Source organism: Trichomycterus rosablanca, chromosome 25 (genome assembly GCF_030014385.1).
Source record: "Trichomycterus rosablanca isolate fTriRos1 chromosome 25, fTriRos1.hap1, whole genome shotgun sequence".
Taxonomy (NCBI): domain Eukaryota; kingdom Metazoa; phylum Chordata; class Actinopteri; order Siluriformes; family Trichomycteridae; genus Trichomycterus; species Trichomycterus rosablanca.
Genome location: NC_086012.1, coordinates 5,662,284 through 5,676,491, shown reverse-complemented (window position 1 = coordinate 5,676,491; position 14,208 = coordinate 5,662,284). Strand labels below are relative to the sequence as shown.

The 14,208-nt window shown below is 42.7% G+C and overlaps 1 protein-coding gene across 1 annotated transcript; it reads right to left on the bottom strand.

Moving 5' to 3' along the window:
* Positions 1-4,636: 4,636 nt before the first annotated feature.
* crsp7 (cofactor required for Sp1 transcriptional activation, subunit 7) lies at positions 4,637-14,208 on the bottom strand. The gene is made up of 3 exons (XM_062987752.1): positions 13,922-14,208; positions 9,309-9,383; positions 4,637-6,540 (listed from the first exon to the last, which is right to left on the bottom strand). The coding sequence occupies exons 1-3, from the start codon at positions 13,991-13,993 to the stop codon at positions 4,963-4,965; spliced, it is 1,725 nt and encodes a 574-aa protein (XP_062843822.1). The 5' UTR covers positions 13,994-14,208; the 3' UTR covers positions 4,637-4,962.

The following is a 14,208-nucleotide window of genomic DNA, read 5'->3' as shown; positions in this document are numbered from 1 at the left end:
TTTGGACTGTGGGAGGAAACCGGAGCACTCGGAGGAAACCCACACTGACACAGGAACACAGAAAGGTTCAGATAACTACAGCTAAAATTGTGCCTTCTGTGTGTATCATGTGTAAAATGAACACTAATGTTGTTCACTGGTGTAATATTTAGCGGAGGTGCGAATACTTTTGCTCAGACAGGTGATTGTGTGTGTTCAAGCATGTATTTAGCGGAGGTGCAAATACTTTTGCTCAGACAGGTTTGTATGTTTATTAGGATTTTAACGTCATGTTTTACACTTTTGATTACATTCATGACAGGAACGCTAGTTACTATATATAACACAAGGTTTTATATCGAACACAGTCATGGACAATTTTGTATCTCCAATTCACCTCACTTGCACGTCTTTGGACTGTGGGAGGAAACCGGAGCTCCCGGAGGAAACCCACGCAGACACGGGAACACAGAAAGGACCCGGACCGCCCCACCTGGGGATCGAAACCCAGGACCTTCTTGCACAAATTCTGTGGTATAAAAAAAATCTCATTTACTGTCGGGTTCATACTGTATAATTTAATATAATTTAACCTAATTTGCACTATAACTACAGCTAAAATTGTGCCTTCTGTGTGTATCATGTGTAAAATGAACACTAATGTTGTTCACTGGTGTAATATTTAGTGGTGGTGAGAATACTTTTGCTCAGACAGGTGATTGTGTGTGTTCAAGCATGTATTTAGCGGAGGTGCAAATACTTTTGCTCAGACAGGTTTGTTTGTTTGTTTATTAGGATTTTAACGTCATGTTTTACACTTTTGGTTTAATTCATGACAGGAACGGTAGTTACTCATTACACAAGATTCTTACTGAATACATGCTTGAACACACACAATCACTGGTGTTCACAAGGTTATATCGAACACAGTCATGGACAATTTAGTATCTCCAGTTCACCTCACTTGCACGTTTTTGGACTGTGGGAGGAAACCCACACGAACACGGGGAGAACATGCAAACTCCACACGCTCAGACAGGTGATTGTGTGAGTTCAAGCATGTATTTAGTGGAGGTGCAAGTACTTTTGCACAGAGAGGTGATTGTGTGTGTTCAAGCATGTATATATTCAGTAAAAAATGTCTGTGAATTTGTGGTGGTGGGCCTGCCCTGAGATAATATGACCGAGCAGAAGCACCGTAGATTAATGTACCTTTCGGAAACATTAATGGGTCAGAATGGGACCAAAATAAGCGATAAAAATAGTTGTCGGGTGAAGAAGTACACATATCCCAAAGCTGTACACTGATCAGCCATAACATTAAAACCACCTCCTTGTTTCTACACTCACTGCCCATTTTATCAGCTCCACTTACCATATAGAAGCACTTTGTAGTTCTACAATTACTGACTGTAGTCTGTTAGCCTTCTTTCACCCTGTTCTTCAAAGGTCAGGACCCCCACAGAGCAGGTATTATTTAGGTGGTGGATCATTCTCAGCACTGCAGTGACACTGACATGGTGGTGGTGTGTTAGTGTGTGTTGTGCTGGTATGAGTGGATAAGAAAGCAATGCTGATGGAGTTTTTAAATACCACACTGTCCCTGCTGGACTAAGAATAGTCCACCAACTAACAATATCCAGCCAACAGCGCCCCGTGGGCAGCGTCATGTGACCACTGATGAAGATCTCAAAGATGACCAACTCCAACAGCAGCGATAGATGAGCGATCTCTGACTTTACATCTACAAGGTGGACGAACTAGGTAGGAGTGTCTAATAGAGTGGACAGTGAGTGGACACGGTATTTAAAAACTCCAGCAGCAGTGCTGTGTCTGATCCACTCATACCAGCACAACAGAGAATGATCCACCACCTAAATAAAACCTGCTCTGTGGTGCTCCTGTGGGGGACCTGACCTTCCATATGGTAAGTGGAGCTGATAAAATGGACAGTGCAAGGAGGTGGTTTTAATGTTATGGCTGATTGGTGTATAGAAGCCATTGTGTCAAAAACTGAGGAAGAAAGCTGGCCAAAAAAAGGGGGGAAATAATACTAATAATAATTGAGCATCAAAATGATCTATTAATTAATCCTAAATGTATTTGTATGACAAAAGTATTCAATACAACGTCCATCTAAAACAGTTTCAAATGTACATTTATTATTATTATTTGTCAAATACAGTTGAAACAGTTAAGTTTAATACAAACACTGCTTTCACACTTGATTGATAGATTGAGGCATGGAGAGGAACGGTACTTACAGTGGCTGCACTCTCATCTCCTACTATTAAAACGACCGCTACTCCACTTGGACCCAAATAACTGAACTTCTAAACTGTGGTAACTGACACAAAAGGTACCATGATAGTTTATTTTCAATCAAATTGTTTATTTTAAACAACCGAGTCATGAACACTGAAGAACTGACTGTAATGTAATAAATTCAAAATAGTTTGGCATTTGGTTTTATTGCAGATCAGCGATACCCTTACCAAGGGGCGAGCTCATTGGATGGCCATTGCCTCGAAGCAAAGTACGTCCCTGCGATATCTAACGCGGTTTAAAAAAAAAAAGATGTACTTTCACCAACAAGCTAGCCAAGCCGTTCCGTATTCTGCTTTCCATTAAAGGCACATTGGTAGAAAAGTAGCAGAGCACACAGTGTTCGCAGGTCAGCAGCAAACGCACTTTGCTGTCTTCACAATTTTCTTTCTTCAGAGCAGAGCATTCTAATAAAACACGAATTCTTTTTAAAGGGAAGGAAAAGAAAAAAAACACCATTCATACAAATGCATAGGAGTGCAGTGTTACATTGTCAACTGAACTACTGGATGATGAACGAATACCATTTAACATTAGCTGTGCAACACAGTTCACTAACACAAAGCGACGTTTTACATGGGCTGCGAGAACTATGTACAGGCATGCAGATAATCAACGTTTAATGAGACAAATGTATCAGTGTAGGTAATTGGGGCAGAAAATAATCATACAAAAAAATGATCCGTGTCCAGTAAGGCATCTAAACATCTAAAGGAATGGTAATAAGTCTAGTTCCAGCATTTAAACAGTATCTTAGATAAAGTAAATTGCCCGAGTGCGTCATGCTTCCTCTTCACTAATGCGACCCCGACTCCGATCGAGGAGAACGAACTCTTTGACGAGTGCTATGCAGATCAGCACTGTGTACGGAGAGACACACCCTGATCAAAGCACTTTCCTCGTCTCTGTGCAGGTGCCATCAATCAGCCAGCAGAGGTCGTACTTGCATCAGTTATGAGAGAGTCCCGACCCTGCTTTTTTTTAATATCCCACCAAACGTAAACAACAGGCCAGTCGCTGTTCATGTGGCCGCTAAGCCGAAGCTAACCCACGCCCCCTCCGACACGTGGGCAGCGGCCGTATGCATTTTTGTCACCTACATTCGACGAGTGCTATGCGGATCAGCACTGTGTACGGAGAGACACACCCTGATCAAAGCACTTTCCTCGTCTCGGTGCAGGCGCCATCCTATCAATCATCCAGCAGAGGTCGTACTTGCATTAGCCATGAGAGTGTCTCGATCCGGCTTTTTTTAAAATATCCCACCAAACATAACAGGCCAATCGTTGTTTACGTGGCCGCTCAGGTCAGCCGACAGCAGCCGTATGCATCTTGTCACCTACATTTGACGAGTGCAATGCGGATCAGCACTGTTTGGAGAGACACACCCTGATCAAAGCACTTTTCTCGTCTCTCTGTAAGCGCCATCAATCGGCCAGCAGAGGACGTACTTGCATCAGTTATGAGAGAGTCCCAATCCGGCTTTTTTTAAATATCCCATCAAACATAAACAACAGTCCAATCGTTGTTCACGTCGCCACTCAGCCCAGCCGGCAGGCAGAGCAGAGACTCGATACGATGTATTCGAGATCCCAGCTCTGGTGTTCTAGCGTGTGTTTTTACCGCTGCGCCACCTGAGCCGCCTTACTTTTCAACATTTGTATTATAATTAAGTCGATTCTTTGTTTATATTTTTTGTTTATGCATTTTCTCCCTTTTGCTCCCCACTTCAGCGTGTCCGATTGAGTCATCTCCACTAATGTCGACCCCGACTCTGATCGAAGAGAACGAAGCTAACCCACGCCCCCTCCGGCACGTGGGCAGCAGCCGTACGCATGTCGTCACCTACATTTGACGAGTGCTATGCGGATCAGCACTGTGTACGGAGAGACACACCCTGATCAACGCACTTTCCTCGTCTCTGTGCAGGCGCCATCCCATCAATCATCCATCAGAGGTCGTACTTGCATCAGTTATGAGAGAGTCCAGATCCGGGTAAACATAAACAACAGGCCAATCGTCGTTCATGTGGCCGATACGATGTATTCGAGATCCCGGGTCTGGTGTTCCCGCTGCGCCCGTCCAATCCAACGTCAACAATTAGAATCGGTTTTTTTTTATTTTCTCTTGTGGAAATCATACACAGAATAAACTAAACTAATGTAGGTATGGAATGTTTTTGGGGCTACAATTACAAACACAAAAGCAAAATAATAATAATAATACAGCATGTACATCATAAATAAAAAGAAAAATGTTTAACGCTGAAAAGATTTGCACATCCTGCCTGATAAACTTTGTACTGAAAAATGAGATCAAATAAATAGATGCATACACAATAAAATGTATAATTTATTCTTTGTCACATAAAGCTTTTTTGTAACTGCCAAACAAGTTTCTGACTTGCTTTTAACCCTATGGGCACTTCTTAGTGCTTTGCTCTGTCTTCTATACACATTGTGCAATAACGGGCCCGAGCCTTTATTTACAACTCTTGTTTGCAAATTATTGTTGATAGCAGCACATTACAAACAGGAAAAAAAACTGTACACCCCTCTTTCATTCCACGTTTTAGAAAATTTCAGTACAGAATATAAAGGTCTGACTTCTGAAATCAGCGAGGGCAATGCCGACGACGTAAAGGCTTCAGAGCTGCGTTCAGTCTAGGCAGACGTATGGCAGGATATTTAGATTGGTCTCGTCCCCATGACAATCCAAAGATATGCAATCCGTCCAATCATACCAGTTTCCCTTGGTGTCGTAGCAACCGTTGACCCCCGACCAATGAACTTTTTGAAGGTCCTCGCGCGTCACCTCTCTGCTCACACCCGGCCGTTCGGCGGTGGAGCTGCTCGGTACCAGACCGTGCACCTGTCTGGCTTCCTTACCCGAATGCTCCTCTTCTTTTAGATACTCGGTCATGAAGAAGTGTGCCCCGTGGGTCTGCGCCCCGGACGACGTGAGTACGTTGCTCTGGCGGCTAAGGTACGACTGAATGATCTCGTTCCTGGACAGCTCTTTCCAGTTCGTCTGTTGGAAAGGATTAGGAGCCGTCGTGGGCTGCTTCGGCTGGATCGTCTCAGTCCGAGGAGGTTGGAAAACCGGCGGCTCGTGACTCTCATCCTCCTGGTGCGATTCCTTCGGAGTGAGAGGCCTGATCTGTCCCGTGACCGGATCGAACGTTAATCTGCGCTCTTTTAATCGCACGGGCTTCGTCCTGTCCTCGGAGGGTTGCAGATTTACCGTGTAGTCCCTAGACCTGTACTTCTTCCTTTTTTTACTGGAGGACACTCCTTCTGACACAGACTTAGAAACCTCGGATGACAAATTGTGCCTGGACAGCTCAGACGGTCCCTGTGTTGTACTGTTATTCAGGGATTGAGAGTTTCTTTCTGAGGATTTGTTGTAGGAAAAAGGGTCCTCTAGTTCATGTGATAATGCGTCGGTGCGAGACGGTTTCGTTGACGGGGTTAAAGGCAAATGAGGGGGCACCTGGACAGAATCGTGAGATTGGCTCAGAAGAGTCCCTTTAGATGCATTAGCTGAAGACTTCTTAGCGACGGTCCCAAGTGTTGAATGGTGTGGACTTAATGAGTACTGGGGGCTTCTGGGTTGCTGCTTTTCACCTTCACTTCCTTCAAGTCTGATCTGCTGCTGTAACACTGACGTTTTAAGTAAAGAGGAAGTGCTAGGGATTTTGGTAAGCCCGGGTGAACTTGGATGAGGTTTCACAGCATTAACAGGGATTTTATTCAGTTTGTCGTTCTCGGGATGCTCTGCGAGGTTTCGATCAGAAGGTGCATCTTGTTTTTCCGAGAAAGGCTCAGGGCTGCCGCTAAACCCGTTTGTCGGTGGCGTGGACGCGATCTGCCCATAAGTAAACGTTTTGTGCATTTTATTCATCAGGTGAGGGCTCTGTCTCTGGTCCCCCCTCGGTTTTCGGCCTTTCGACTTTTCCGCAGCGGGCGAGCAGGCATTGTGAATGTCGTTTCTGTTTTTCAGTTCGGGCACAATCTTGCTCAGCAGGGGTGCGGCTGGAGGCGTGTCGGTCCGGCAGGGATGAGAACCGCCGTTGGTCGAGCCCGGGGTGACCTGCGCTCCTCGAGACGGCGTGTCATTCTGACCGGGTTCGATCAGCTTCTGCCAGTTCCGAAGAAGTTTCTTGGCACGTTTTGCAAGGTCTTCGTCTTTTGTCTTTTTTCTGACATCATTAATAAGTTTTCCTAGGCGAGTTTCCTGTATGAAACAGAAAAGTGATCGTTAGAAGTGTTTTTGTATAAATATACACTGATCAGCCATAGAAGCACTTTGTAGTTCTACAATTACTGACAGTAGTCCATCTATTTCTCTACATGCTTTGTTAGCCCCCTTTCACCCTGTTCTTCAATGGTCAGGACCACTAAAGATCAGGTATTATTTAGGTGGTGGATCATTCTCTGTTGTGCTGGTATGAGTGGATCAGACACAGCAGCGCTGCTGGAGTTTTTAAATACCGTGTCCACTCACTGTCCACTCTATTAGACACTCCTACCTAGTTGATCCACCTTGTAGATGTAAAGTCGGAGACGATCGCTCATCTATTGCTGCTGTTTGAGTCGGTCATCTACTAGACCTTCATCAGTGGTCACAGGACGCTGTCGGCTGGATATATTTTGGGTTGGTGGACTATTTTCAGTCCAGCAGTAACAGTGAGGTGTTTAAAAACTCCAGCAGCATTGCTGTGTCTGATCCACTCATATCAGCACAACACACACTAACACACCACCACCATGTCAGTGCTGAGGATGATCCACCACCTAAATAATACCTGCTCTGTAGTGGTCCTTTGGGGGTCCTGACCATTGAAGAACAGGGTGAAAGGGGGCTAACAAAGCATGCAGAGAAACAGATGGTCTACAGTCAGTAATTGTAGAGCTACAAAGTGCTTCTACATGGTAAGTGGAGCTGATAAAATGTTATGGCTGATTGGTGTGTGTGTATATACTGTATATATACAGTGTATCACAAAAGTGAGTACACCCCTCACATTTCTGCAGATATTTAAGTATATCTTTTCATGGGACAACACTGACAAAATGACACTTTGACACAATGAAAAGTAGTCTGTGTGCAGCTTATATAACAGTGTAAATTTATTCTTCCCTCAAAATAACTCAATATACAGCCATTAATGTCTAAACCACCGGCAACAAAAGTGAGTACACCCCTAAGAGACTACACCCCTAAATGTCCAAATTGAGCACTGCTAGTCATTTTCCCTCCAAAATGTCATGTGATTTGTTAGTGTTACTAGGTCTCAGGTGTGCATAGGGAGCAGGTGTGTTCAATTTAGTAGTACAGCTCTCACACTCTCTCATACTGGTCACTGAAAGTTCCAACATGGCACCTCATGGCAAAGAACTCTCTGAAGATCTTAAAAGACGAATTGTTGCGCTACATGAAGATGGCCAAGGCTACAAGAAGATTGCCAACACCCTGAAACTGAGCTGCAGCACAGTGGCCAAGATCATCCAGCGTTTTAAAAGAGCAGGGTCCACTCAGAACAGACCTCGCGTTGGTCGTCCAAAGAAGCTGAGTGCACGTGCTCAGCGTCACATCATACTGCTGTCTTTGAAAGATAGGCGCAGGAGTGCTGTCAGCATTGCTGCAGAGATTGAAAAGGTGGGGGGTCAGCCTGTCAGTGCTCGGACCATACGCCGCACACTACATCAAATTGGTCTGCATGGCTGTCACCCCAGAAGGAAGCCTTTTCTGAAGTCTCTACACAAGAAAGCCCGCAAACAGTTTGCTGAAGACATGTCAACAAAGGACATGGATTACTGGAACCATGTCCTATGGTCTGATGAGACCAAGATTAATTTGTTTGGTTCAGATGGTCTCAAGCATGTGTGGCGGCAATCAGGTGAGGAGTACAAAGATAAGTGTGTCATGCCTACAGTCAAGCATGGTGGTGGGAATGCCATGGTCTGGGGCTGCATGAGTGCAGCAGGTGTTGGGGAGTTACATTTCATTGAGGGACACATGAACTCCAATATGTACTGTGAAATACTGAAGCAGAGCATGATCCCCTCCCTCCGGAAACTGGATCGCAGGGCAGTGTTCCAGCATGATAATGACCCCAAACACACCTCTAAGACGACCACTGCTTTATTGAAGTGGCTGAGGGTAAAGGTGATGGACTGGCCAAGCATGTCTCCAGACCTAAACCCAATAGAACATCTTTGGGGCATCCTCAAGCGGAAGGTGGAGGAGCGCAAAGTCTCGAATATCCGCCAGATCCGTGATGTCGTCATGGAGGAGTGGAAAAGCATTCCAGTGGCAACCTGTGAAGCTCTGGTAAACTCCATGCCCAGGACAGTTAAGGCAGTTTTGGGAAATAATGGTGGCCACACAAAATATGGACACTTCAGGAACTTTCACTAAGGGGTGTACTCACTTTTGTTGCCGGTGGTTTAGACATTAATGGCTGTATATTGAGTTATTTTGAGGGAAGAATAAATTTACACTGTTATATAAGCTGCACACAGACTACTTTTCATTGTGTTAAAGTGTCATTTTGTCAGTGTTGTCCCATGAAAAGATATACTTAAATATCTGCAGAAATGTGAGGGGTGTACTCACTTTTGTGATACACTGTATATATATATATATATATATATATATATATATATATATATATATAATTTTATTATATATTTTATTAGGATTTTAACATCATGTTTTACATGCTTTGGTTACATAAGGTCCATCAGTTTACAAGTTTAGTGTCAAACTCAATCATGGACAATTTTGTATCTCCAGTTCACCTCACTTGTACGTCTTTGGACGGTGGGAGGAAACCGGAACTCCCGGAGAAAACCCACACAGACACGGGGAGAACATGCAAACTCAGCACAGAAAGGACAGATGGAACCAAGGACCTTCCTGCTGTCAGCCGCCCAGAAAACGTATGTTAAAGCTTTACTACCGTGTTCTCTACAAATATTAAGAAGTAATGTACCCACCTCAAGTGCTTCTTTAGTAATTGGATATTTCTCCAAATTGGTGATAACCTCAAGGACTGCAACCATGTTACAGATCTGTTGGGGGGAAATTGTATACACATTTTATTAACAAATATATAAAAATACATAGATTTAGATGAAGTTATAAGCTAAACAGATTAAATCTTTAGTTTACACATAGGCATCTATGAAAGGGCACACACAAAATGAGTAACCAACTACATTTATCACCAGAGGACAACACTTGCTATTGAATCTGGTACTGACCAACAGAAGCGCTACCGTTTTAATACAACCAATCTCAATATTGGTGATAGGGGAACATAACACACAGTGCATCGAACCCATTAGTGTATTGGGCTGCCAGAACACAGGCATCAAATCTGGACATTTGCAATGAAAGGTCACCTGGTCTAAAGAACCTTTTCTTTTTTCTCAGATCACATATATCTCCAGCCAGGTATAAATGCATTATTTAGTCGAGAAAGACTTGAAACCAGGATGCATTTCGATGGCGACCTGGTGGCAACGTCCTGGTATGAAATACCAAGAGACACTGACTGAGGTCTTGTAGAGTCCATGCCTTAGTCAGAGCTTTCTGACAGCATATTATGGTCAAAAATGAATGGTCATTATGTTCTGGCTTTTTAGTATATCGTAATATATAATTTAATTTATCCTAAAATGATCATATTCTAAAGAATGCAGACTTATTAAGCTCCCAGTGTGAGGATTAGGATTGTAATAATTTTTTTACACTCTGGTTACATTTATGACAGAAACTTTCGCACAAGATTCATCAGTTCACAAGTTTAATGTCAAACACAGTCATGGACAAATTTGTATCTCCATGTCTTTGGACTGTGGGAGTAAACCAGAGCTCCCAGAGGAAACCCACGCAGACACGGGGAGATCAAACCCAGGACCTTCTTGCTGTGAGGCGACTATGACAATCGCACAAGTAGCATCACTGTATGCAGTACATTTACATTTTGAGCATTTAGCAGACACTTTTATCCAAATTGACTTACAGTAATGTGACAGTATACAATCTAAGCAATTGAGGGTTAAGGACCTTGCTCAAGGGCAACCTGGAAGGTGGGGCTTGAACCGGCAACCTTCTGATTACCAGACCAGTACCTTAACCACTCGGCTACAACTCCCTACAAATAACAAATTAAACAGAGGTGAAGACAATAACAGAATTGTGCTAATAAACACAACATAGCTGGAACCAGAAAACTTATGAGCATATATGAGCCTAACATAATGATCAGTGGGCTGAAACACGTTTTTGTTTTATACAGGTTACTTTTTATCCGAATGTTGGTTAGTCGAATGTCTACATAATCACTTGAACAATCAGATTAATGGACACACTACACGACTTTCAAATTCGGCAGATCACTGTGCGGTTCACACTACACAATTCGATCTCTTGCAATGGGAGGTCTTTAGGTCGTTGTGGTTTGCACACTACATGACTGATCAGCAACAGGGGGTCACACATTACACAATCTTTCATCGGGAGGAATTGCTGACAAGTCTGTCTGGTCCTCAAAACTGTGTAAGCTAAAGCTCTTTTTAAAAGTTAGGAAAAGGAAAAGAAAGGAAACATAAAACTGTGTAAAATGATCAGACATGAATGTTTATTGCTTTTACTTGAGACCAAAACTTTAAGAATTATTATCTCACAATACAGAATAAAGCTTTAAACTGCAGCATTGCTCTCTTAAGAGGTACGTAGCAAATTATAACAGACCGTAGAAATTGACACAAGGTAAATAAGGCAATAATCCTAATAATGATCAACTGCAAGAAGCTCGGCACAACCTTAAACTTTCAGCTGTTTGGTCAAATTGGGCATCCAGGCAAGAAGGGTCTTGGTCAGAGAGGTAAGATTATAGATTAAGGCATTATGTATTTGTATAAACCTGCAATTCAGGGCGTTAATATCGTGCCTTATTTTTAGGGCTGCCGCGATTGGTCGACCTAGTCGATGATGCGTCGATGTCAATATTTTAAGTCTAATTTTATGTTTATTAATAATTATTTTTAATTTCTACAATGTTTCCATTCATATAACCGTTCATATAATTTCCCTCAGCAGTACTTGACAAGACCAGTATGTCCCAGTATATATATTATATACCAGTATATATATTTCAGTATGATCCAAGTCGTATTTGGTCCAGTCACTGGTTGGCGGCATTAAAAAATGCCGTCTGCAGCAGTCAGAGGCCGATTGTAGAGAGCTTTCAAAGAAAAGCTAAAAGCTTTCCGAGACCCAAATCATCCAAAGTTTGGGAATACTTAAAACTGGCACAAAACTAAAAGGGGGTTTGTACACGGTGCAAAGCTTTAATGGTACCACAGCAGCGCTAGCGCCATGTTGCACGTCTATATTATTTCATTAAGCTTCTTAATCGTGGAGATCTTGGAATACCGTATTCCTTAGCGAGTTCAGTTAGACCGCCGCGCACTTTGCCGTGTTGGGCGATTTTTGCGGTTGCCACGGCGTTTAAAGTGCAAAAAGCTTCTCATGTGAAACACTTACCACTTTGTTTATATCGCTTAGAATTTGAAGTTTTGAGTGAATGTGTAGGTTAGAATCTGGGCTCATTCTGTCGTCACTGTACGTCAGTGGCGGTTCTAGACCATGTGAGGCCAGGCAGGGGCCAGAGGCTATGTTAGAGGGGCCAATTACATTCTGCCCAAATGTGCATTGTGGGCATTAAGATGAAACAGTCGATATTCAATAGAATTCAACATTTTATTTATGCAGTTTTCAGTCTTCTTCTTCTTTCGGCTTTTTCCCTTTTTCAGGGGTCGCCATAGCGAGTCATCCTCATGATCGCTCATTGATTTGGCACAATTTTTACGCCGGATGCCCTTCCTGACACGACCCTCCCTAACTTATCCGGGCTTGGGACCGGCACTACAATGCACTAGCGCATCTAGCGGCTAGGTATCTATAGGACAATTCAGTGTTTCCAATTAACCTGGTGGCATGTTTTCGGACTGTGGGAGGAAACCGGAGTACCCGGAGGAAACCCACGCGGACACGGGGAGAACACGCAAACGCCGCACCTGGGGATCGAACCGGGACCTTCTTGTTGTGAGGCGACAGTGCTACCCACTAAGCCACCGTGCCGCCCCCATGCAGTTTTCAGTCTAAAAACCCATTAAGACGGTCCGACTGGAAAATGTGGCTTACTTTGGTGTGCAGCTTTGTCGCCGTGTGTTCGCGACAGTGAGGTGACTCACTCATGGGGGGGCCACGACCGTCACAGGGGCACTGGCCCTAGAACCGCCACTGCTGTACGTTGGACGTAATGAGACGTGCCCACCTCTAACTATTTTATATCTGCTATAAGTTTAAGCACTTTGCTTTGTGTACGGAATTCCATAAACACATGTTGCACTTGAGAATTTGATAATATAGACATTAACCCTGTTTACATTTAGTTTTGTGCCATATTATTATGCCATACAGTTTGTTGTTCAAATAAAAGAAGCTTTTTTGGAGGAAATTTAATCGTTTAGATTAATCTACAAAATAGTCTATAGATTAATCGATAGAAAAATTGTCGTTAGTGGCTGCTCTACTTATTTTAACTTTAAGTTTAGCTTTTATGTTGCTTTAAAACATTTGATACACAGTTTCTGAACATTAGGACATTTTTTTTTAACATGATCTATGTTTTGACATACTTTGTATTTAGGAAAAATCTTTAGGCGAATATAAATTACTGGTTTATTTAATGCTTTTTGTGTTGATTATATCTACAGGCTGTTACAGCAGAACATAACTGTTTATAAATAACTAACAGACAGTGATAAGCATGACATTGTAAATGACTTATTTTAACAACATGCTTATTAAATAACTGATCTTATCAGTCATTAACAGAGCAGCTTGGTAGATGAGCTTAATAAACTATATTTATACAACACAATATTTACTCAACATTTCAACTCTTACTAAGTGAACCAGCTAGCGTTGTACCTTGTCAGCTAGTAGCAGCTGGTATTGATGTTGTACAGCTAGCCTAAACTATTACTATCAAATTTAATACAGTTTTAACGTAAATCCAGTAATTACTGATATAACTTTGTTCCTAAAATATCGTTAAATTATGTCGTATTTAAGCAGCAAGCTGGTGACCGACAGTGACTTGCTGGCTGTGAGTGAGTTTGATAGGATGAAGTTAGCAGGTAGCGAGCCAACAGCAAGTACTGACAAACTTACAAACAAGCACGGAACATAGAACATTTTGTTTTATTGGATAAAGTTAACTCGTTTAATAACACAAAATATTAATTCGTGTAATTAAAGAAAGCTTTAGTTTTGACTAGCTGGCTAACGTTATGAGCAACTTTCGAAGCTAAACTTCGGCTAACACACAAGCAGGCTGGCTTAGCAGCTTAATCACCGTCTTTAACTTTACATGGGTTTATCAAACGGCATTAATATTTGACATTAATATGTTTAAACAGTGCGAATAGTTTTACTTTAATGTACACACATTGATAGAAAATGCCTAAACAAAAATATAGACAGTCAGCTATCGTGCTAAAGCTAAGCTAACTTGGCTAACTTAGCTACTCACATTGCTTTGGCTATCGATGGCCTGCAGCAGCCGGTCTCTTATCTGCTGCGGGGTTGCTGGGGCCGTTGTCATTGCCTGGTCGGTACAAACCGCCGACGGGAAATTACTCCGAATTCAAAGGTATATGCAGCGCAGAAACTACAGACCTTTCTGGGTATTAAAGCTGTATCCTAGCGGCATGTTTTAATATAACTGTTATGTTAAGAAACTGCATTTCAGCTGGCTAGTGAAGTTTGAACGCTCGCCGTTTCTCTCCGCTTCATCGCGCTGAGCGCCTCCCCGATTCT